The sequence below is a fragment of the Entelurus aequoreus genome, linkage group LG19 (assembly GCF_033978785.1).
Source record: "Entelurus aequoreus isolate RoL-2023_Sb linkage group LG19, RoL_Eaeq_v1.1, whole genome shotgun sequence".
NCBI classification, from domain to species: domain Eukaryota; kingdom Metazoa; phylum Chordata; class Actinopteri; order Syngnathiformes; family Syngnathidae; genus Entelurus; species Entelurus aequoreus.
This window is the reverse complement of record NC_084749.1, coordinates 22,434,227-22,460,132: the sequence shown is the minus strand read 5'-3', so window position 1 is coordinate 22,460,132 and position 25,906 is coordinate 22,434,227. Positions and strand designations below refer to the sequence as shown.

General features: G+C 39.7%; 1 protein-coding gene across 1 annotated transcript in view; it reads left to right on the top strand.

Moving 5' to 3' along the window:
• Positions 1–25,540, top strand: part of LOC133635196 (low-density lipoprotein receptor-related protein 8-like) — a 71,218-nt gene extending 45,678 nt beyond the window's left edge. The window contains exons 7-13 of the mRNA XM_062028086.1: positions 8,438–8,653; positions 8,769–8,887; positions 8,997–9,136; positions 11,429–11,570; positions 11,646–11,843; positions 18,210–18,355; positions 23,859–25,540. Of these exons, the coding sequence (XP_061884070.1) occupies positions 8,438–8,653; positions 8,769–8,887; positions 8,997–9,136; positions 11,429–11,570; positions 11,646–11,843; positions 18,210–18,355; positions 23,859–23,891 (994 nt within the window). The 3' untranslated portion in view covers positions 23,892–25,540. The remainder of the gene's footprint in view (positions 1–8,437; positions 8,654–8,768; positions 8,888–8,996; positions 9,137–11,428; positions 11,571–11,645; positions 11,844–18,209; positions 18,356–23,858) is intronic.
• Positions 25,541–25,906: the final 366 nt, after the last annotated feature.

Below are 25,906 nucleotides of genomic sequence, written 5' to 3'. Positions count from 1 at the left end.
CCTCCCAAACCAAAAGATCCTGACAAAGTAAGGCTTTGTGTCGACATGAGACAAGCAAACACAGCCATTGAAAGAGAACGTCATATCACTCCGACCATTGATGATGTTATTCATGAGTTAAATGGTGCAACTGTGTTCTCCAAACTGGATCTTAGAGCTGGATACCATCAACTGGAGCTACACCCGGACAGCCGATACATAACAACGTTCACTACTCATCTTGGCCTGAGACGGTACAAACGCCTAAGTTTTGGCATTTCCTCTGCAGCAGAAGTGTTTCAAAATGCAATTCAACAGTCCTTACAAGGACTACAAGGAGTCAAAAACCTCAGTGATGACATCATTGTGTTTGGCACAAACCAAACAGAACATGACAATAACCTTCGGGCCCTATTTCCAAGACTCAAAGAGACTGGGCTCACTATGAATCGTGAAAAATGTGAATTCAACAAGAGAAGACTGGAATTCTTTGGATTCATCTTTTCCGCAGACGGTGTCTCAGCTGATCCAAAAAAGGTCGCAGCTGTTCAACACGCCCCTGACCCTACAACGCCTGCTGACATCAAAAGCCTGCTAGGTATGGCTAACTACTGCTCCAGATTCATTAAAGACTTTTCATCCATTTCAGAGCCACTGCGCAACCTGACCAGGAAAGACACACTGTGGACATGGGGACAAGCACAGCAGGATGCATTACAGGCACTCAAAGACTATCTTACCAGTGACACCACAATGTCATGCTTCTATCCTAACAGACAAACTGAACTGATCGTGGATGCTAGTCCAGTGGGATTAGGTGCGATCCTGTGTCAACATGATGAAAAAGGGATGAAACATATCATAGCATATGCAAGTCGATTTCTCAGCGATGTGGAAAGGAGATACTCGCAAACTGAAAAGGAAGGGCTTGCCATTGTGTGGAGCTGTGAGCACTTTCACTTATACATTTATGGACATCCTTTCACACTTGTGACTGATCACAAAGCACTTGAAATCATATGGAGTAACCCAAGGTCAAAACCACCTGCCCGAATCCAGAGGTGGGGACTCAGGCTTCAACCTTACAACTTCAAAATCGAATACAGAAAAGGTGCCGACAACCCAGCTGATTTCATGTCTCGTCACCCCCTGCCATCATCAACCAGCGAAAGCACTCGTGCAGGTAAAGTAGCAGAAGAGTATGTGAATTTCTTTGCACATCACTCCACACCGAAAGCCATGACACTGCAAGAGATAAAAACAGGGACTCTGAAAGACCCCATTCTACAGGAAGTCATAAGCCATATCAGGAATAACACGTGGCATCTAACTGACAAGTCACAATACGCTGACACATTAAAGCAGTTTAAACATGTTTGGAGTGAGCTAACAACAACGCATACATCAGACATCTTACTGAGAGACACTAGGATTGTTGTTCCGGCTGTTTTGCAGGACAGAGCAATACAACTTGCCCATGAAGGACACCAGGGCATCGTCAAGACCAAAGCACTACTCAGAACTAAATTATGGTTTCCAGACATTGATCGCAAAGCGGAAGCAGCAGTTCGTAACTGTCTGGCATGTCAAGCTACTACACCAGTCACACACAACGAGCCATTAAAAATGTCACCCCTACCTGAAGCACCATGGCACAGTGTGAGTGCAGACTTTTATAGACCACTACCCACTGGAGAATATCTCCTCGTGATTGTAGATGATTACTCCAGATACCCGATTGTTGAAAGCGTGAGATCAACATCAGCTAACACAGTCATTCCATTAATGGACAAAGTGTTCTCTATGTTTGGCATTCCCAGGGTTGTAAAGACTGACAATGGCCCACCATTTAACAGTAACTCTTTCTCACAGTTTGCAGACTACCTAGGTTTTCACCATCACAGAACAACACCCCTGTGGCCTCAAGCGAACGCCACAGCTGAAAGATTCATGCGAACCCTAAGCAAAGCTCTGCGTGTGGCTCGAACAGAAGGTATTCCTTGGAAACAACAACTTAACATCTTTCTACGTGAATATCGATCTACGCCTCATAGCACTACAGAGTGTTCACCAGCTGAACTTTTGTTTCAACGCAAAATGTACACAAAAGTTCCTTCTTTCAGTAACGCTGCTAAACACAGTTCAGATGCTGACGTGAGAACAAGAGACAGCAATGCAAGGTCCAAAATGAAAACCGCTGCAGATGCTAAACGTCATGCAAAACCTCATTCACTCATTCCGGGTGACACTGTACTACACCGCCAGCCCAAGCACAACAAACTGTCAACACCTTACAACACCAAACCTTACAAAGTGACCAACGTGAGGGGCTCTACGGTCACAGCCTCCAGGAATGGACACTCTATTGTCAGGAATGCATCCTTCTTGAAAAGGATTACACCTGAACTTGAAAAGGTCTCTACACAGCACCAGGACAGCACTTTATCTACTGCTGCATCCCGGTACCCATCAAGAGACAATAAACGTCCACCTACTTATTTAAAGGATTACGCTGACTAGAATCTGATCGCTCATTGAGTCGGTGTAATAATTATTGGTCATGTGAGCAATGTTTTGATTTTGTGTTTAACTATACGAGTGACAATTTACGTTAAATACTACATTGACCATTTACTGTTTACTATTTACATTTACTATTTTTTCAAGTAAGCACAATGTTCAGTAAAAATAACTTTAATGTTCACAGATGACATTTTCTTTGAAACCAGGCTGTCGTATTTGCATATGAGTGCCATTTGATAAAAGCTATAGGCACGCTTCTTTTGTTTAAAAAAAAAAAAGAAGAAAAAAAAGGGCAGATGTGATGTTCACCCGAACGTAAGGTATTTTATTTTGAAGTCCCGTTGCGAGACAGGAAGAAGCGGAGCGGAGGTGACTATTGGACTATGTACATATGCCAGTTATGATATGCCGCCGATACGCGAGTATTAAAAGTTACGAGTTCAAGGAATCAACTGTCATTATTTCTGCAGTCTCAAATGCAAGAACATTACACCGATCATTACCTTATAAAATTCGAAGTTCTGACTCATTGTCAACAAACTAATAATAATAATAATAACTACTATAGCAGCCGCAACATTAATGCTGCCACAACGACGACTCTTACTGACCTACTGCCTTTGGTAATGGCACCATTCCTAAATTATGTGGGCTCTATTGATAACCTCACTAACAACTTTAACAACGCCCTGCGCGACATCATTGATAGTGTAGCACCGCTAAAGCTAAAAAGGGCCCCTAAAAGGCGTACTCCAAGGTTTACAGAAGAAACTAAAGCCCAGAAATTATCATGTAGAAAGCTGGAACGCAAATGGCGTGCGACTAAACTTGAGGTTTTCCATCAAGCATGGTGTGATAGTTTAATAACTTATAAATGCATGCTTACCTCAGCTAAAGCTAAATATTACTCAAATCTCATCCACCTCAACAAAAATGATCCTAGATTTTTGTTTAGTACAGTAGCATCGCTAACCCAACAAGGGACTCCTCCCAGTAGCTCCACCCACTCAGCAGATGACTTTATGAATTTCTTTAATAAGAAAATTGAAGTCATTAGAAAAGAGATTAAAGACAATGCATCTCAGCTACAACTGGGTTCTATTAACACAAATACGACTGTATATACGACGGATACCGCCCTCCAAAATAGTTTCTCTCTCTTTGATGAAATAACATTGGAGGAATTGTCAAAATGTGTAAATGGGACAAAACAAACAACATGTTTACTTGACCCAATTCCTGGGAAACTTATCAAAGAGCTTTTTGTATTATTAGGTCCATCAGTGTTAAATATTATAAACTTATCACTTTCCTCTGGCACTGTTCCCCTAGCATTCAAAAAAGCGGTTATTCATCCTCTACTCAAAAGACCTAACCTCGATCCTGATCTCTTGGTAAACTACCGGCCGGTGTCCCACCTTCCGTTTATCTCGAAAATCCTCGAAAAAATTGTCGCACAGCAGCTAAATGAACACTTAGCGTCTAACAATCTCTGTGAACCTTTTCAATCCGGTTTCAGGGCAAATCACTCTACGGAGACAGCCCTCGCAAAAATGACTAATGATCTATTGCTAACGATGGATTCTGATGCTTCATCTATGTTGCTGCTTCTTGATCTTAGCGCCGCTTTCGATACTGTTGATCATAATATTTTATTAGAGCGTATCAAAACGCGTATTGGGATGACAGACTTAGCCTTGTCTTGGTTTAACTCTTATCTTACTGACAGGATGCAGTGTGTCTCCCATAACAATGTGACCTCGGACTATGTTAAGGTAACTTGCGGAGTTCCCCAGGGTTCGGTACTTGGCCCGGCACTCTTTAGTATTTACATGCTGCCGCTAGGTGACATCATACGCAGCTTTCCCTGTTATGCTGATGACACTCAACTCTACATGCCCCTAAAGCTGACCAACACGCCGGATTGTAGTCAGCTGGAGGCGTGTCTTAATGAAATTAAACAATGGATGTCCGCTAACTTTTTGCAACTCAATGCTAAGAAAACGGAAATGCTGATTATCGGTCCTGCTCAACACCGACATCTATTTAATAATACCACCTTAACATTTGACAACCAAACAATTAAACAAGGCGACTCGGTAAAGAATCTGGGTATTATCTTCGACCCAACTCTCTCGTTTGAGTCACACATTAAGAGTGTTACTAAAACGGCCTTCTTTCATCTCCGTAATATCGCTAAAATTCGTTCCATTTTGTCCACAAACGATGCTGAGATCATTATCCATGCGTTCGTTACGTCTCGTCTCGATTACTGTAACGTTTTATTTTCGGGCCTCCCTATGTCTAGCATTAAAAGATTACAGATGGTACAAAATGCGGCTGCTAGACTTTTGACAAAAACAAGAAAGTTTGATCATATTACGCCTATACTGGCTCACTTGCACTGGCTTCCTGTGCACCTAAGATGCGACTTTAAGGTTTTACTACTTACGTATAAAATACTACACGGTCAAGCTCCTGCCTATCTTGCCGATTGTATTGTACCATATGTCCCGGCAAGAAATCTGCGTTCAAAGAACTCCGGCTTATTAGTGATTCCCAGAGCCCAAAAAAAGTCTGCGGGCTATAGAGCGTTTTCTATTCGGGCTCCAATACTATGGAATGCCCTCCCGGTAAAAGTTAGAGATGCTACCTCAGTAGAAGCATTTAAGTCTCATCTTAAAACTCATTTGTATACTCTAGCCTTTAAATAGACTCCCTTTTTAGACCAGTTGATCTGCCGTTTCTTTTCTTTTCTTTTCTACTCTGCTCCCAACCCGGGGTGGACCACTAGCCTGTCCATCGGATGGGGACATCTCTACGCTGCTGACCCGTCTCCGCTCGGGATGGTTCCTGCTGGCCCCACTATGGACTGGACTTTCGCTGATGTGTTGGACTTTCACAATATTATGTCAGACCCACTCGACATCCATTGCTTTCGGTCTCCCCTAGAGGGGGGGGGGGGGGGGTTACCCACATATGCGGTCCTCTCCAAGGTTTCTTATAGTCATTCACATTGACGTCCCACTGGGGTGAGTTTTCCTTGCCCGTATGTGGGCTCTGTACCGAGGATGTCGTTGTGGCTTGTACAGCCCTTTGAGACACTTGTGATTTAGGGCTGTATAAATAAACATTGATTGATTGATATATTCCTCGCGCACTAATTGACTTAAAGAGCACACTTGCTGCATGTCACGTTATCGATGGTAAAATGCATTTTTAGCCAATATGATTTGCCTGAGTGGCTAGAAGACGGTAGAAAATGGACTAGTAAGGACAAATTAAAAAATAAATAAATAAATAAAATAAAAAAATATATATATTTTTTTAAACTTGGGACTTCCCGCGGGTCGCATTTTGGACGCTGGGGGGCCGTATCCGGCCCGCGGGCCGTAGTTTGGGGACCCCTGGTCTATAGCGTCTTTGCTCGAAAAGATTCTTCATTCATCACTCTAAGCAATGTTTATAAGTTTTACAATACAACTAAAACAATTCATACTTACTAAACTGTCCCATGTGTGAAGTCTGTAGGAGTGTTTTCATGCATGTTTGTATGTGCTATTGTAATGTGATGAAGCTAACGTTGTTAGCATTAGTGAATATGCTATATATCTGCGGCTTATAGTCCGGTGCAATATATGTAAAAATATTATTTTCTTCTAAAATTTGGTGTGTGCCGCATAGCCCGGAACGTATGGTAAGTTTTTATTATATTTATGATCCTTTAAAACATGCCCAGCTGGACAGTAACTAATCCCTGAATTGTCACTGCTCCACCCTCCATTGTTTTCATAGCCAGTCTGTCGGAGAGCTTACTGGAAAATGAAACTTATCTTAGTTATTTTTTCCTTGTAAGTCAGAACACTTGGAATGAGTGAAATCGAAGTAGACTAATTTGAGAGTTCACAAGGTCGATGGCAAAATTAAATCAGGAATATCCCAAATTTATGAATTTACTTGTCACTGAAGGACTTATTAGGATACAATTATTTCAAATATCACATAATAATTGTAGTCCAGATTGAATGATCAAATGAACACTTTGTTGAGCCAAAGAAATTGCGGTCATTGTCCTTGACTCCTCTCTGTGTTTGGTCATGTGAGGGTGCAGGTTTAGATTTTCTTCCCCAAACAAAACTAGAACAACACTAATAACAGTCGTGGGGAAAATATTTGTTTGTCCGGCTTTAGTCAGCTGTGTCCAAAGTGCGATCCTGGGGCCATTCTCAGTGTTTTGCACATTCTAAAAATATTTATTACAAAATATCTCTAAAAATGTTGCACAAATTTTTTTGGCATGTTTCGATCAGGGTTTTATGCTTATAATAAATGTATTCATTCTTTCCATTTGGACATGTACAGTAGGTTTGGGTTATTTTTGCCTCATCCCTCACTTAAAGCGTGAGTGAAGAGTGCACCAGCGACCTCATAAGACTTGATAAGTTTGAAAGAGAGAGAGATAATATACTATTATCTGCTCACATATCTACCCGGGTGTTGTTTGAGCACAGTGCAGCTAGTCCTGGATAGTCCCACTTCCTAATGATTCAGTCACTTGCGGGATTCTCACAAGAATGAGGCAAAAATATAACCTTACCGACTGTACTGCATTATCTACTGTAACAAACATATTTTATCTTATATTCCCCAAAACACTTTTTTGTTCAAATAAAAATATTTAAAGGGGAACTGCACTTTTAGGGGGAATTTTGCCTTTTGTTCACAATTACGAGAGACAGAAAGACAAAAGGTTTTTGTTCGCTTTCTAACATATAAAAATAGGCTCGTTCTTGGTTGCGAGCAATGCAGCTAATAGGAGCAATCAATTCTACCACTGAATCACTTTAAAAATGTATTCAAAAACCCTCACCTGTACTTCATTTACGTTCCGTAACCTGTATAACAACCAAACTGTAGCGACATTGTTCTTGTAAGAGCATACACAGAGCAAGTCTTTTTTTTTCTCTCTAGCATAGTAACACATCGGCGTGCTTCGGTATTAGCAGTATCGGTCTATTTTCATGAAAAAATATGCTATCCCTAATCTCAAACTCTGATCCTCTCTGGCTAATAATGTATTTATTTTTAGTCCAATTAATTATGTATCTCCATACACAATGTGGAGACACTCTCCCAAGTTAATAATGATCACCACAGAAAAAAACTACTGCATATCTTAGTACCTTAGGTCATCACTGGAGGACGAGGTTAAACATGTTACACACCGAGAGTGAGCAGGCATGCTCGCTGCTAAACTAGCATGAAACAACAGAAAATTTAATTGCACAGTGAAGTTTAAGAAGTGCAGATGCAACCATGTTACAGTAGGAAGAAATAAATGATTAACAGGAAATGAATAAGTAGAATATTAGAAGTTGAGAGAGAACTAACAGTTGATGTGTCAGCATTGTCTCTGCTAGAAGTGCTTAACACCAAGGAGGGTGGATCCATCCATAAATTGGTGGTGTCGACACTAAGGGTAAAATCAGTTTATGATCGATACTTGTGATTAAGTTGATATTTTTATTTTCTTAGAATATTTTGTGTTATTTTTGTTAATGTTTACAAATTCAGAGAATAATTCCCTACACAAAGAATCACATTGAGGGTAAAAAACAAATTATTTAATTGAGTAGTAGAGAGTAGTTTGTACTTTTTAGTTATTGTGTGCTATTGACTTTGTTTTGCTCACAAAATTGTATGTTATAAAATAGATTAAGGAACAATTTTAAATATTGTGTTGATATTGTTAAACTGTCAATAGCACTAATCATATATTTTACATTTTTACATTTGATCGGTATTAGTATCGGCTGATCTCATTCATCGATCATTGATATTGGAATCAGCAGCAGAAATCCCTGATGGGAAAATCCCTACAAATTAGACGATTGGCGGCCAGTCTGAATGAAAACACAAAACTCTTTTTTTACAGGGTCAACGTAAATGGAGAGACGTCAGAGGCTGAGTTGGTTCTGGATGCTCCCAGCCCAGTTTCAGGTCTGACAGTGGATTGGATCCATCAACTTCTGTTCTGGACCAGCTTAAAGAGCGATTCCATCAATGTCGGCCTGCTGGATGGATCCACTCAGCGTTCGCTCATCACAGGACTGGACACGCCTTGTGCACTCACAGTGGACCCTCTGCACGGGTGGGAGGGCCATTTATGTATTCTGATGTAACACTGTTACTACGCACTGACTCATCTTACATTGCATTAATAATAATAGCTCAACTACAACAACTGAACTGTTAATGTTTTCCAGGCTGCTTTTTTGGGCAGAGTGTGGCAGCTCACCCAGGATTGAGAGGGTGAGCTTGGATGTTGAGCACAGATTGACTCTAGTCAATTCTCTTATACGTCAACCAGTTGCTCTTTCTCTGGGTAGGTTTTTTTATGCCTCAGCACAAGCAGGTTCTTATTTTGAAGTTTGAATTTTCTCATGTAGCCCTAAATTCCTCATATTTACTATATCATGGTTCCTCCTGCCTAGATACGCCTCGCCAGTTGTTGTACTGGCTCGACCAGGGAATGAGAAGCATCTCCAGAGTCAATCTGGATGGGCGACATCGTAAAACGGTGGTCGAATCAAACGGTTACTTGGATCGTCCGTTTGGTCTGGCGGTGTTTGAGGTAAAGTGGTGACGTCACTCAGCGATTAAATGAGGACAGAACAAACAAAGAGATAAACACTTCTTAGAACATTGTGTCCAAAACATCACACATAATTGGACCTCTATTATGTCTGCTTTAATCATTAAGTGTTTTTAGATTTAATATCTAGTTCATGCACAATATTTTTTTTATTCAAGATGATACCGATAACTTCCTGCTTCTAAAGACCTATATCTAGGGATATTTATGGTTAGGATTTTATTGATACCAATATCGACATTCCTTATCGATACCGGTGCTTATCTGCACTATATAAAATTGGTTTGAATAAAGATTTGAAAAGTTTTAAATGTTTATTAGCACAAGAGTTTGTAAACCAGCAACATTGTGTAACATCACACAGCTTTTTAAGTCTTAAACAAGTCAACTATGTTTACAGTGCAAGGTGCAATGCAGTTATGTTATCTTGTAAAGAAAACACAGATTCATCATTGTCTTTCTAAGTTACACTCGGCTGGAAATAATATTTATGTATGGCATTCATGTGCAAAGCACAAATCTGTTACTTTATCTAGCATCTATCTATGAAGCGCTCCCTTGCGAAATAGATTCTTTATCACAATGGGACTTTCCTGGGTAACTGTTAAAAAAAAAAAAAAGTACAATAATAGTCACATATACAAATGAAACTCAAAATGTTTAAATCATTAAAAAGTTCATTCATGTCAGCAATTCAACTTCAAATGTGGAACTAATATAAACTTATGACTTTCAGTTTTTGAAAACACCAACTTTTCTGAATTAATGACCGTATTTTTCGGACTATAAGTCGCAGTTTTTTTCATAGTTTGGCCGGGGGTGTGACTCATACTCAGGAGCGACTTATGTGTGAAATTATTAACACGTTACTGTAAAATATCAAATAATATTATTTAGCTCATTCACGTAAGAGACTAGACGTATAAGATTTCATTGGATTTAGCGATTAGGAGTGACAGATTGTTTGGTAAACGTATAGCATGTTCTATATGTTATAGTTATTTGAATGACTTTTACCATAATATGTTACGTTAACATACCAGGCACGTTCTCAGTTGGTTATTTATGCGTCATATAACGTACACTTATTCAGCCTGTTCACTTTTATTTATTTATTTTAAATTGCCTTTCAAATGTCTATTCTTGGTGTTGGGTTTTATCAAATAAATTTCCCCAAAAAATGCGACTTATACTCCAGTGCGACTTATATATGTTTTTTTTCCTTCTTTATTATGCATTTTCGGCCGGTGCGATTCATACTCCGGAGCGATTTATAGTCCGAAAAATACGGTACTTTCTATAAGCTGCAAGCCACAATCACCAAAATATTATCAAAAGAAGGCTTGAAATATCTTGAGTGTCATGTTACGAGCCTAAATCAAAAATTAGCTTCAACTTGTTAATCTCATTGCTGGAAAAAACCTTTGCACGTTAATAAAATATTTAAGAGTTTCACGTGTACATATTCGTCTCTGACAAACTTTTTGCACTTTTCAAACGCTGAAACAAGCAACAGCCACCTTTTTTTGCGGCTGGCTTTGGGGCAGCTTCTTTCACAGCGGGCGCCTTCTAGGACTTTCAAAACACTTTCGTAGCGATGCTGGCATGTCAGGTGGCTGTTAAGGTCTGATGTGTTGAAGCGCTATTTTTTTTGCCTAATATTTGCTGGACATTTGGAGCAAATAGTACGCAAAATGTCTTTCTTTGTAATGCCATGTTTACAGTTAGTTTACAACAGGCTTATAGCATGGCAGAAAAGGTCTTGATTTGCTCATTGTAACCTACTTATAGCACCAAACAGGTAATCTCACCTCATTGGAGCATTTTTTGTAATCAGCTATTTTTTTATATTGACGTGATGTCATAATCCCTTATCGGCCTGATAATAATTTTATTATCGTACCCCTAATTTTATATCAATATTATAAGGCTGTCAAATAATTTAATCACATCATTCACATCTTAGAAATGAATGAATCCTTATTATTTTTTGCAGTTATGTCTGAAATATGCCAATTTTCACTGCATTGTATTGCAATTCTTCTGACAGTTACAGTATTTTATGAGGTTCACAATCTGACTGTACCATTCATAACATGACCTAAAAGTCTAGCTAATCAAAAACTTAACATTAAACAATATCGTCTGGTTGATTTACAATATAGCTTGCGTGCCAACAATGGCAGGCTTGTATTAACTGTTATTGTTTGTCTGCAAGAGTATAATTCTTGCATCATGGTTTACCAAAAACAAGTGTTTCTTCTGCTTCAGGGTTTCTTATACTGGAGTGACCAAGACACACATTCCATCTGTAGAGCCAGCAAGCATAATGGCAACGACTTCCAAATACTTCCGACCAACGTCACTTCACCAGGCGGTGTTGCCATCTTTCACCCTGTCCTTCAACCCAACGGTATGAGCAGTAACACTAAACAAGTTTCCATATCCAAAGGAGTTTCTTTTTAACGATCAGCGTGTTCTACTGTAGGCAAAGCTGCGTGCGGCCGTCCGGGGTTGGTGTGCAAGCACGGGTGTGCTGTCGACCTCATTTCCCAGACTCCAAACTTCCGATGCACGCCACATGATATGACGGACAACCGATTACAAAACATTCCTGCTGTTTCTCACACTTTTTCTGCAACACGTTTATCTGATCCTGCATATGCCGGAATTCTCGCTCTTATCGGTAAGTGTAGCTTTGTTTGTTGTGTTCTTTCGTTTTTATTACAAACTATTTGACAACAATGAACAATTATTTTTCTGCTCCCAAGCACCTCCTAGAGCAGGGGTGCACATTACCGGTCGATCGCGGAGGGTGTGTCAGTCGATCGCCAGCCAGGCATTAAAGAAATAGTCCTAAAAATGAGCGATCATAAATCTTCACTATGACGTCACTTTCGTCACTTGATTGACATTCACGGCACCCGAGGGTCTTCTGAGATGACGCAGGCTGCTGCCAGCTCATTATTAAGAAAAAATTACAGACAGGAAGGCGAGAAACACTTTTTATTTCAACAGACTGTCGCGCCGTACCTGACGTCCAAACTCCAAAGACTGACTGCACAGTTGCACAATAAAAGCTCTGCTTCATCCTGCCTGCGCTAACAAAATAAGAGTCTCAGAAAGCTGGCGTGCACAAGCTATCAAGCTATGGAGTTTGCCGCCAATGTATTTCTTGTAAAGTGTATGAAAACGAGTGTGGAAGCTGGACAAATAAAATGCCAAAAATCAACCACTGTCATGTGGTATTGGACAGATAGGAGGACTTTTTTTCTCCTCCATTTGAAAATGCGGACGTTATCAGCACTACTGTCTGATTCCAATCATTGCAAGTCATCAGAATCAGGTAATACACCAACTTATATTCTTGTCTTCATGAAAGAAAGAATCTATATGTGTTAAACATGCTTGCATTATCTTTAAACACCTTTAACTTGTTAACAATATTAACTATATGTGTTAAACATGCTTGTCTTATCATTAAACACCTTTAACTTGTTAACAAAAACATATCTTTCATAAATAAGTAAATCTAAATTATATATATGAATGAGGTAGATCCCCACGACTTGATCAATTGAAAAGTAGCTCGCCTGCAGAAAAAGTGTGGGCACCCCTGTCCTGGAGTAACCACTCATTATTTGTTATTTACGTGCTAGAGTGATGAGATAAAATGCAACGGTTTTAATAAATTTGGCTTTGTATTGAAAAGTTATGTTGGCAACAAAATAATGCAAACACAGGGGTGTCCTGGCTGGTCCACCAGTCTCGAAGACTACCATAAACTAGTCATTCGCGGTCACCATGGCGACAACTGAGCCACTATTCTCCTTAACACAAGCTGGTTTGACATCAAAAGGGTTCTAGAGGAGCTATTTTAAGACAGCAATTTGTTTTATGGAGTACATATCCCTAAATTCCTCGCAATAGCTTGTTGAGAAATGTTGTTCTTAAACTGTTCGACAATTTGCTCACACATTTGTTCACAAAGTGGTGACCCTCGCCCCATCCTTGTTTGTGAATGACTGAGCATTTCACGGACGCTGCTTTTATACCCAATCATGGCACCCACCTGTTCCTAATTAGCCTGTTCACCTGTGGGATGTTCCAAATAAGTATTTGATGAGCATTTCTCAACTTTCTCAGTCTTTTTTGCCACTTGTGCCAGCTTTTTTGAAACATGTTGCAGGCATCAAATACCAAATGAGATAATATTTGCAAAAAATAAAGTTTACCAGTTCGAACGTTAAGTATCTTGTCTTTGCAGTCTATTCAATTGAATATAGGTTGGAAAGGATTTGCAAATCATTGTATTCTGTTTTTATTTACAATTTACACAACGTGCCAACTTCACTGGTTTTGGGTTTTGTTTAAGTGGTTTTATTTGAAGTAAAGTATAATAGTCAAATTATTTTGGGGGCCACATTTCCTGAAAGCAAAGGATGGGGGGGGGGCCTTGCTTCTCCCTTCACTATTAGCCTTATTTAGTATATTCCAAAAAACAGCATCCCCTACAGTAGACCTTTTGATTTTGGTCTACTTTGTTAGCGTTACAGGAGCGCTCTGCTGTTTTTAAGGACTTTCTGAATGTCATGATTGGGTCTATGGCGTGGTTTGTTCTCCCAGAAGGCAACGGAAAATTGGCGCGTGCAAGACGTGAATTTAAATACATGTTTAATTTTAACAATAAAAAAGGAATAAACAAAAAGCGCTCACAGCGGAGATAAAAACTTGACTATGAAAACAAAACTTGCACAAAGGCAGAAACTATGAACAATAAAACAAAAACACAAACTGTGGCATTATTAAACAAAAACTTACTTGGCAAAGAACTGTGAACATGACATGAAGTAGAGGGATGAAAAAGTGCGAGGTCGCCAGGACGAACAACAGAAACAGACAAATTAAATAGTGACATGATCAGTGAAAACAGGTGCGTGACTCAAAACGTGAAACAGGTGCGTGACAAGACAGGTGAAAACTAATGAGTTGCTATGGAAACAAACAAACAAGGAAGTGCAACCAGGAACTAAAAAGAGTCCAAAAAACAAACACATGGTCAAAACAAAACATGATAAACAGACATGACACTGAAAAAGATAATCAAAGGTCATCTATATGACAGCACTCTAGTGTTTTTAAAAATCTGCTGCAAAATTGTGAGTCTCTTGCAAGTTTTTTTAACCAAACTCACAGGCCACAAGTTGAATAGCCCAAATGATGAAAAAGAAAGGACCTAAAATAGAACTTTGAGAAACACCACTAGTATAGGTAAACCAATGACTACTGACTGCATCTGAAGTAAACAAGCAGCAGCAACACCTTAGTTACATAAATTACACTGCGGAAAAGTCTATTACTGCCAAAAAGGAGAGGACTTAAAGTGGTGCCTTGAGGAACGCCTCAGTTACAGTTGCGATCAAAAGTTAACATACACTTGTAAAGAACATCATGTCATGGCTGTCTTGAGTTTCCAATACTTTCTACAACTCTTATTTTTTTGTGATAGAGTGATTGGAGCACATACTTGTTGGTCACAAAAAACATTCATGAAGTTTGGTTCTTTTATGAATTTATTATGGGTCTACTGAAAATGTGACCAAATCTGCTGGGTCAAAAGTATACATACAGCAATGTTAATATTTGGTTACATGTCCTTTGGCAAGTTTCACTGCAATAAGGCGCTTTTGGTAGCCATCCACAAGCTTCTGGCTAGCTTCTGGTTGAATTTTTGACCACTCCTCTTGACAAAATTGGTGCAGTTCAGCTAAATTTGTTGGTTTTCTGACATGGACTTTTGAGGTGTGTTTGGGGTCATTGTCCTGTTGGAACACCCAACTGCGCCCAAGACCCAACCTCCGGGCTGATGATTTTAGGTTGTCCTGAAGAATTTGGAGATAAGCCTCCTTTTTCATTGTCCTATTTAAAGCACCAGTTCCATTGGCAGCAAAACAGGCCCAGAGCATAATACTACCACCACCATGCTTAACGGTAGGAATGGGTAGGAATGGTGTGCTTGGGATTAAAGGCCTCACCTGTTCTCCTCCAAACATATTGCTGGGTATCGTTGCCAAACAACTCAATTTTTGTTTCATCTGACCACAGAACTTTCCTCCAGACGGTCTTATCTTTGTCCATGTGATGTCAGATGAAACAAAAATGTTGCTGTTTGGCCACAATACCCAGCAACAGGGGCGTCACTAGCTTTTAAGGACAGGGGGGGCTTAGCCCCCAGGAGATGCACAGGATGCGAGCAAACGTAGCGCACGAGCACAAAACTTCACAAACGGCTAACAAAGACTTAGAAATTAATCATTGTTATTATTATTATTTCAGTGGGTTTATTTTCAATGTGTGTTCAGTACAACAACAAACATGGGTCAGCACAGTGACATTTTGTTTACAGCATCAACAAGAAACATTGACTTGCATGATCCTTCAAGATACACTGAAACACAATGAAAGTCATGGCATTAGCCTCTATGTTATTACTTCACAACATAGAAGCTAATGCCACCAATTTAGCTCACAATACAATAATTGTTTGTTCCCAAATATTTTGAAGTTGCACAGATTACATTTTGGGCACATATGTGACTAAAATGGTTGTAAATTCAAGCCCTGGAAATTAAATATATATGGAAGTCTGAATAGAAATGAGAAACTTTTATATATACTGTAAATAAGAAAGACTTAGTCTGCTGATCTGAAAAAGAGCCAAAGCTGTCAAAGAGCTGAGGGACCGTCTTCAAAGTGCAATGCTGAAACAAATAATGCAAACAATAAAATGTAACTTCCAGGGCTTGAGACTAATGTAGTCACGTCGTCCCGGGTACGGTAAAAAAAAATGCACGGAACAAAATGAAATGCTCCCCGGGACGATGGCTTTTAACCATTTTTTTTTCTTTTTATGTATTTATTCATTTTATATTTTATATTAAATGTCTTGGTTTTTCCACCCTCTGAAAATCCTATGAAATGTTTAACAAGCCATCCTATAATAATACAACAGCTATTAATGTAACAATACAATAAAACAAATATATTTAATGATGTTTTTTTCATTATTTTAACAATAGGCTAATGTATATTACTTTATATAGATTCTACAAGAAACACAAAATTTAAAAACTAAATTATTTACAATTGCAGACACAAGGTTCTTGTTCTGCAGTGCTGTGTGCTAATGTGCTTCGTACACCTGCAGGACCGCAAGCAAGGTCGCAGAGAAAATGCGGACTGGATTTTGAGTGATGTGGGCATTTTCTATATGAACAAGTCCAAGGACCGCAAGCAAGGTCGCAGAGAAAATGCGGACTGGATTTTGAGTGATGTGGGCATTTTCTATATGAACAAGTCCAAGGACCGCAAGCAAGGTCGCAGAGAAAATGAGGACTGGATTTTGAGTGATGTGGGCATTTTCTATATGAACAAGTGGAATGGATTGGATACCGACGCACTAAAGGGGCTCTCTACCTTACACTATGAAGTGAGGGTAAACTGAGTGAATAATGACAAGTTATATGATTATTTATTTAGACTCATATCCGGGCCACTTTATAACGAATATGTCGGCAAGTATTTGTAAAAAAATATATATATATATTTTTTTATTATTTTATTTTTTTAACACCAAATTATTTAGGGGGGCTTAAGAACATTTTAGGGGGGCTTGAGCCCCCCTAAAATAGGCCTAACAACGCCAATGCCCAGCAATATGTTTGGAGGAGAAAAGGTGAGGCCTTTAGTCCCAAGACACCATTCCTACCGTCAAGCATGGTGGTGGTAGTATTATGCTCTGGTCCTGTTTTGCTGCCAATAGAACTGGTGCTTTACAGAGAGTAAATGGGACAGTAAACAAGGAGGATTACCTCCAAATCCCAAAGTCTTGACTTAAACATGTGGACAATGCTGAAGAAACAAGTCCATGTCAGAAAAACAACAAATTTAGCTGAACTGCACCAATTTTGTCAAAAGGAGTGGTCAAAAATTCAACCAGAAGCTTGTGGATGGCTACCAAAAGCACCTTATAGCAGTGAAAGTTTCCAAGGGACATTTTAACCAAATATTAACATTGCTGTATGTATACTTTTGACCCAGCAGATTTGGTCACATTTTCAGTGAGACCCGTAATAAATTCATAAAATAACCAAACTTCATGATTGTTTTTTGTGACCAACAAGTATGTGCTCCAATCACTATCACAAAAAAATATGAGTTGTTGAAATTGTTGGAAACTCAAGACAGCCATGACATTATGTTCTTTACAAGTGTATGTAAACTTTTGACCGCGACTGTATGCACATCAAAAGTTTGGACCCCAGTGTTCTATGTTTACTAGCCAGGTTAAAATGTCAATGCCAGGATCTGCCATTGTGTTTACATGGTCCTAGTTCTTCTATATAGAACAGGAGCACTCCAGTGATTTTAGGAATTTCTGCTAAACTTTGAACTCAACTCGGGGGCCGGTATGGTGTCATTCCCAGGCCGGTTTTGGCCCCTTGGCTGCCAGTTAAATAGCCCCAGTATAAGGTCATGTTTGTGTGACTAGTCACACAAACATTACTCAAACATTACCTTGAGTCCTAAACATTCGCCGCGGACGCCATTAGAGACTAAACATAGGAAATGAAATGAGATTCAATACTGCCTGTGGTGTTTTAGCACTTTTTGTAATACACTTAGTCATGTGACGACATCCCATGATGCAATGCTTCTGCTGATCCGACGCACACAAAAGGGTGAATACTTAGCCAAACATCTACTCTGTGTTGCCTGTGTTATTTTTTTTCTGAGAAATACTCTACCTGGTTATTAAACCCTAAACTTTGACCATTTGTCTGTAAAGCAAAATGGCCAATGATTTGTGGGCAATTAGTTGCTAAATTATGAAATGTTGAAGATATCTGTATTACATGTATGACATCATGCCTTTCGGAGTCTTTTGAGCACGACTTCGAGAGGGCGCCCGAAAAAAATTCCGAATATAACTTATTCTATTCGTACTCCAACCTCCTTGATGCGTGTTAACGGTCATGTGCGTTTCTCCCAGTGTTCCTCTGTGTGCTGCTGGTGGGAATGGTCCTGTGGTGGTGGAGAGAGGAGTTCCAGCCCACCAGGAATATGACTACGCAGAGCTTGTCCCTCAAAGAGTCCCGGGACCCGCTCATCAAGGGTCCATACGCATGCCTCAACAAGGCAAGACATGTTGAGACACACACACACACACACACACACACACACACATACTGGTTATCATTTGGAATGGGGACCAAGTTTTTGATCATCACTTGTGGGGACCACCCTTTCTACAGGTTGTGGAGGCATAAAAAAAAACTAGGTAAAATGGCCACTGCCCAGTTAGCTCTTACACGTCTTTAAATCTCTGGATTGATGAAGTAATGTGCTGATCATTCTTACTGGGGACCCTGGGGAAAAAGAGTTAATATGGTTCATGGGGACCACATTTAAATAATTTTGCATAATTCACACAAATTTGTACGTGACTACTGAGGCTTAAAAAAAAAAAACAAAGTTCAAATTAAATATGAGGATCACACACACACACACACATACTCGGCATCATCCATCCATCATCAAGAAGATATTTATAAGTGCTGGAGTGTTCAGTTACACCTTGTGACTATTTTTGAAAGACATGCCATGACAGCAGTTACAGTACTTCTTTATGATTGACAGGGAACATGGCCGCAGCATACAAACGCTGTTCCCACTAAGCTTCATGTAGAAAATTACATGTAATATGATATTATGAATACCTCTCTGATCGTGTCAGTCAAAACTCGGTGTTATGACTTTTTTTTTTAATAACAGTACGGCGTAAAAGTGCGTAGGGAGCTCTTAATGCACAAACATGTTGTCAGGCAAGGAGTGATGTCGATTGTGCTTCTCCTACGTTAGCGCTGCCATTGTTTTCTAGCCCAGCTTCCAGGTGTTTCCTGAAACTGTTTTTTATGAGGAGGGGGAGTTGACGTCTGAGAAATAATAAAATCTGAAAACTGCTCTCAATGTCATTCTGTGCAGCTCTACAGCACTGCACTCTACAAGCATTATAATAAAGATGATTCCGTTAACGCCGCTCTGACAAAGGCAGGCAGTGTTTCCCTACTGGAAGCCCGCCACTAATACATTTGGACCGCCACAAATAGATTGGGTGCTGCCCGTTTGTCCTCGCTAATCAACAGATTTAACGGGGAATGTCTGTGAATGTAGCTTATCACATTTTCGTACAGTAAGCAGTGGTATGCTATTGTACTGTACCTCCACTTTTTATCACACCTCATATGCACCTGGGGCCTCATGTATTTAAGCCTGCATGCGCACAAAAACCTGGAGGTCGTCCTTCGCGTCAAAATGCATCGAGAGTGAACTGAATATGGAAACTTCATGCTTCACGTGCACACATTTCTACATGCTGTGCATACTTTGGCGACACACAGAAGTGATTGTTCAGGCTTTGCCATAATTTGATTTCAACAATGTAAAATTTCAAGGCAAGGACACAAAATTCCCTTTTTCGACATTGGTTTGATCATGTATGCAATTACAAGTGATTAATCATATAGTTTACATATTTACATTTCTCTTTACATGTTCGAAAAGGACTAGGAAGAAGCCAAGCTTATTTAATCCTACCCTTTTTGCAATTTAATAGCACATATTCACTTCCTGTACTCATTTTGTAACACAATGTACATCAATGAATACAACCGTTCTCTTAATAATAGTGAAGTCAGTTATGGTTCATAATAGAGATGTCCGATAATGGCTTTTTTTCCGATATTCCGATATTGTCCAACTCTTAATTACAGATTCCGATATCAACCGATACCGATTTATACAGTCGTGGAATTAACACATTATTATGCCTAATTTTGTTGTGATGCCCCGCTGGATGCATTAAGCAATGTCCAAAATAAATCAACTTAAGTTATGGAAAAAAATGCCAACATGGCACTGCCATATTTATTATTGAAGTCACAAAGTGCATTATTTTTTTTGACATGCCTCAAAACAGCAGCTTGGAATTTGGGACATGCTCTCCCTGAGAGAGCATGAGGAGGTTGAGGTGGGGGGGTAGAGGGTAGCGGGGGTGTATATTGTAGCGTCCCGGAAGAGTTAGTGCTGCAAGGGGTTCTGGGTATTTGTTCTGTTGTGTTTGTTGTGTTACGGTGCGAATGTTCTCCCGAAATGTGTTTGTCATTCTTGTTTGGTGTGGGTTCACAGTGTGGCGCATATTTGTAACAGTGTTAAAGTTGTTTATACGGCTACCCTCAGTGTGACCCGTATGGCTGTTGACCAAGTATGCATGCATTCACTTGTGTGTGTGAAAAGCCGTAGATATTATGTGATTGGGCCGGCACGCAAAGGCAGTGCCTTTAAGGATTATTGGCGCTCTGTATTTCTCCCTACGTCCGTGTACCACTCCGTACAGCGGCGTTTTAAAAAGTCATACATTTTACTTTTTGAAACTGATACCGATAATTTCCGATATCACATTTTTAAAGCATTTATCGGCCGATAATATCGGCAGTCCGATATTATCGGACATCTTTAATAATAATATATAATAATATTTTCAATAAGGTTCAAGATGTTTGAACCTTATTGTTTGATGTTTGCTCACCGAAACCAGATGTTGCGATGAAGTATCCACTTCCCCTGGCGACTGTATCAGATTTGAAGCACTTTAGAGCATTTAGACTGGCAACAAAAATCAGATCGTTGTCACTTGAGGGCAAAATAATCAGATTTGGTGTGCAGGGTAAACAAGGCCAAAGTCTTTCATATCCTTTTTGATATGCTGGCATGTTTAAAATTAAAAGATTTCAAACCAAATATTACATAATTTTCACATGTAACTCTAAATCAGGCTGCAGTGTGTATCGTTGTGTTGTAAATTACACACATTTAATGTAAATTGGGAGCATCGGTGCCGATCTACATTTCTGCCAGAAGGTGCTCGGTGTGTGTGTGTGTAATAGTGTTGTCCCGATACCAATATTTTGGTACTTTTCTAAATAAAGGGGACCACAAAAAATGTAAGTATTGGCTTTATTTTAACAAAAAAATCTTTCAGTACATTAAACATATGTTTATTATTGCAATTTTGTCCTTATATAAAATAGTGAACATACAAGACAACTTTTCTTTTAGTAAGTAAACAAACAAAGGCTCCTAATTTATCTGCTGACATATGCAGTAACATATTGTGTCATTTTCCATTCTATTATTTTGTCAAAATTATTAAGGACAAGTGGTAGAAAATTAATTATTAATCTACTTGTTCATTTACTGTTAATATCTGCTTACTTTCTCTTTTAACATGTTCCATCTTCACTTTTGTTAAAATGTAATAATCACTTATTCTTCTGTTGTTTGATACTTTACATTAGTTTTGGATGATACCACAAATTTGGGTATCGATCCGATACCAAGTAGTTACAGGATCATACATTGGTCATATTCAAAGTGCTCATGTGTCCAGGGACATGTTTCCTGACTTTATAAACATAATATAAATTAAAATAGATTTTGTGATGTTAAAAAATATAGATGCAATCAAAGTAGTATCGACTAGACACGCTATTGTACGTGGTATCATTACAGTGGATGTTAGGTGTAGATCCACCAATGGCGTTTGTATATATTGTAGCGTCCCGGAAGAGTTGGTGCTGCAGGGAATTTGTTCTGTAGTGTTAATGTTGTGTTGCGGTGCGGTGCAAATATTCTTCCAAAATGTGTTTGTCGTCGTTGTTTAGTGTGGTTTCACTATATGGCACATGTTTATGACAGTGTTGGCGTTGTTCATACTGCCACCCTTAGTGTGACATGTATGGCTGTTGACACAGCGGCGTTTTAAAAAGTCATAAATTGTACTTTTTGAAACCGATACCGATAATTTACGATATTACATTTTAAAGCCTTTATCGGCCAATAATATCGGCAGTCCGATATTATCGGACATCTCTAGTTATTTTTGTTGTTTAACATATATTTGTTTTGCTTGTCGTGTTTTTTGCTCACTTTTTTTTATTCCTTTCCATGACTATTAAAGGCCTACTGAAATGAATTTGTTTTATTTAAACGGGGATAGCAGATCCATTCTATGTGTCATACTTGATCATTTCGCGATATTGCCATATTTTTGCTGAAAGGATTTAGTAGAGAACATCGACGATAAAGTTTTGGTCGCTGATAAAAAAGCCTTGCCTGTACCGGAAGTAGCGTGACGTTACAGGTTGAAGGGCTCCTCACATTTCCCCATTGTTTACACCAGCAACGAGAGCGATTCGGACCGAGAAAGCGACGATTACCCCATTAATTTGAGCGAGGATGAAAGATTAGTGGATGAGGTACGTGAGAGTGAAGGACTAGAGTGCAATGCAGGACATATCTTTTTTCGCTCTGACTGTAACTTAGGTACAAGCTGGCTCATTGGATTCCACACTTTCTCATTTTTCTATTGTGGATCATGGATTTATATTTTAAACCACCTCGGATACTATATCCTCTTGAAAATGAGAGTCGAGAGCGCGAAATGGACATTCACAGTGACTTTTATCTCCACGACAATACCTCGGCGAAGCACTTTAGCTACGGAGCTAACGTGATAGCATCGGGCTTAACTGCAGATAGAAACAAAAGAAATAAACCCCTGACTGGAAGGATAGACAGAAAATCAACAATACTATTAAACCATGGACATGTAACTACACGGTTAATGCTTTCCAGCCTGGCGAAGCTTAACAATGCTGTTGCTAACGACGCCATTGAAGCTAACTTAGCAACCGGACCTCACAGAGTTATGCTAAAAACATTAGCTATCCACCTACGCCAGCCAGCCCTCATCTGCTCATCAACACCCGTGCTCACCTGCGTTCCAGCGATCGACGGAGCGACGAAGGACTTCACCCGATTATCGATGCGGTCGGCGGCTAGCGTCGGATAGCGCGTCTGCTATCCAACTCATAAAGTCCTCCTGATTGTGTTGTTGTAGTCCGCCGCTAATACACAGAACCCACCTACAACTTTCTTCTTTGCAGTCTTCATTGTTCATTAAACAAATTGTAAAAGATTCACCAACACAGATGTACAGAATACTGTGGAATTTTGCGATGAAAACAGAGCTTTTTGTATTGGATACAATAGTGTCCGAATACTTCCGTTTCAACAATTGACGTCACACGCATACGTCATCATACATAGACGTTTTCAACCGGAAGTTTCGCGAGAAATTTAAAATTGCACTTTATAAGTTAACCCGGCCGTATTGGCATGTGTTGCAATGTTAGGATTTCATCATTGATATATAAACTATCAGACTGCGTGGTCGGTAGTAGTGGGTTTCAGTAGGCCTTTAACATGCGTCATGGCCAATTATGTCAATTAGACGGGAGTTATTTATCTCTTCCCACATATGGATTGCAGTGGTGTGGGAAACACAGCAGGGGTGTCCAAAGTGGCAAAATGATAAACAGATCCTAGACAAAATGGACATTTTCTAGGATTTGTTTTAGTTTTTAAACCATAGATAGAGCCGGCCCAGAGTGTCTAAAAAGAGGATCCCTCTCTGAAGTACTATTATTCTTCAGCAGTTCAGCCCTAACTCCTCCCCTGCCGCCTCCAAGGCTTAATGTTGTTCAGTGTGTCAACTAAGCCATGTGCTCTCCTCCGCCAGGAAACTCTTAAGCTGGACTTGGACGGGGAATGAAGACGGCGTGACACAGATAGCCGGACGCCTTCGCCACACACGCTCACAATCCCCCTGGTGACGTGCTGCGGCCACCAGACGTGTCCCAGTTCCCTCGGTGGGTTGCAGACTAGCTTGTAGTTCATTGCTGCTTTGATTTTTTTGAACGATTAGCCGAGTTAGTTCAGCACTTGTGACTCTACCTAGTTTTTTGGATTGTATTTTCTAGAAGTGGAGCGCGCTATGTCCTTCAGCTTGCAATAGTCGTAGACGGTACCTCGCAGCTTCCTTTCACATTTTCTCTATTCTCCCGTCAGACTTTGATGGCAGAGCTTCAGCTGAGAGTTCTCATTTTTTGAAGTTTTAAGTTACACAAAACCTTCTCAAGTCCAGTACCGTTTTGGAAGAAAAACTGGCTGGAAAAAGCTTCCATTTAGGATGTTTTTCAAATGCTTCATTATTTGAATGCATCCAACGAAGCAGTCGTGCCTTTAAACCGGACACTCTTTAGTTGTCTCTTAAAGTGGAAGTGCACTTTTCCTATCATTCACGATCCTAATGTGAGACAAGAACACACCTTTCTTTTTTCTGTGCGTTCTAAACCATGCAAAACTGCTAGAAAGAGGTGGCTAACAATGCAAGTAATGGTGTGTCCTCTATTGCGCCTATAAAGCCCTTTTTTAAAAAACATCCAAAAACCGCCAACAATGCTCCATTTACATGCCGTGACCTGCATATTAACCAAGCCATAGCAACATTATTATAAAAGCTAATGCAGAGGAACTACTTTTAGTAACCGACACTCTGCTCCTCTGGCCATTAGTGAGAGGTAAGCTGGCTACTGAGCCACTGCTGCTGAATTGCCTCCGAAGTTGGTTAAAGTTGATGCTCGGGTGAGAATTATGTTGAGTTGGTCATCTAAACGGGGAGCGCAAGACCCGTGCTGAAAGATACAGCCATCCCAGTGAGAGCGGACATTGTAAGTCAGTTTTATGTTTGTGTTTCGGATTTCTTGTTAGCACTTAGCATTACTGCTACATGATGGATTAGCGTTTCATATAACTGGATCTGCTTAGCACCCACCTTCTAAAAGTTGGAACTCATCTTCTGTATGTTTTTGTGAGGGCTTTATAGGCAGAATACCCCAATTACTTGACTTAATTAATAGCTGCCTCTTGTTGGACTTTTTTTGTTTTGTTTTTTTTACTAGAAAGATGTGTGTTCTTGTCCCATACAGAGATTGTGGGTGTTAGACAAAAAAAAAGTGCAGGTCCCCTTTTAAAGAACTATTTTGTGTGCATGGTGGTCTGATGCACAACGTCATCACGTTTGTGAGTCTTGTGACTTATACTTGGTATTTACTCTGAATAATGCAGTGAAAGAAGTCTTCCTGTTGTTGTTTTTTAGGTCATTTGACAAGCGCAAAGGCTTCTGGGTTTTTTTTTTTTGTGTCTGGGGTTTGTTTTTGTGTGAACGTTGCGCATTTGACCGTGAAAGCCTCCTTTTGTGAATTTAACATGACATGCAGAGGAACTTATTTAAGTCTGGTACAAACTGCTGTGTTTTGTATTTATTAAATAAGGGTTTTATTTATGATGGCACTTTTGTATTTGCACCATGGCCAAAACTGACTGGAAATCATCAATCGATTAAAGTTTTTTTTCTTTCTTCTTAGTTGTCTAGTTTTATTCTGGGTCGTTAAAGTTCCCTCCTGACTTCCTGGAACATCATGTGAGCTGAATCTGCAGCGCATCTTATCTGTCAGATAGGAAATGTCCTTTACATGGGGTCGGGTGCCTCAGGGTTTGGAGGCGGGGCCATGTTTGTTTGCTTTAACCCGGTTTCCGGTCAGCAAATTGAGGCATATTTCCTGTTGATAACTAACGCTTTCATTTTAGGAGGGAAAATTAATGTTTATATTAAGATTGTCAGCTATTATATGACAACTTTAATCACATAAGAGCTGGTGAAATAGACACACTGTAGTTTCTCAGATGGCCAACAAACATGACTGTGGTTCACATGTCGGGACTTTC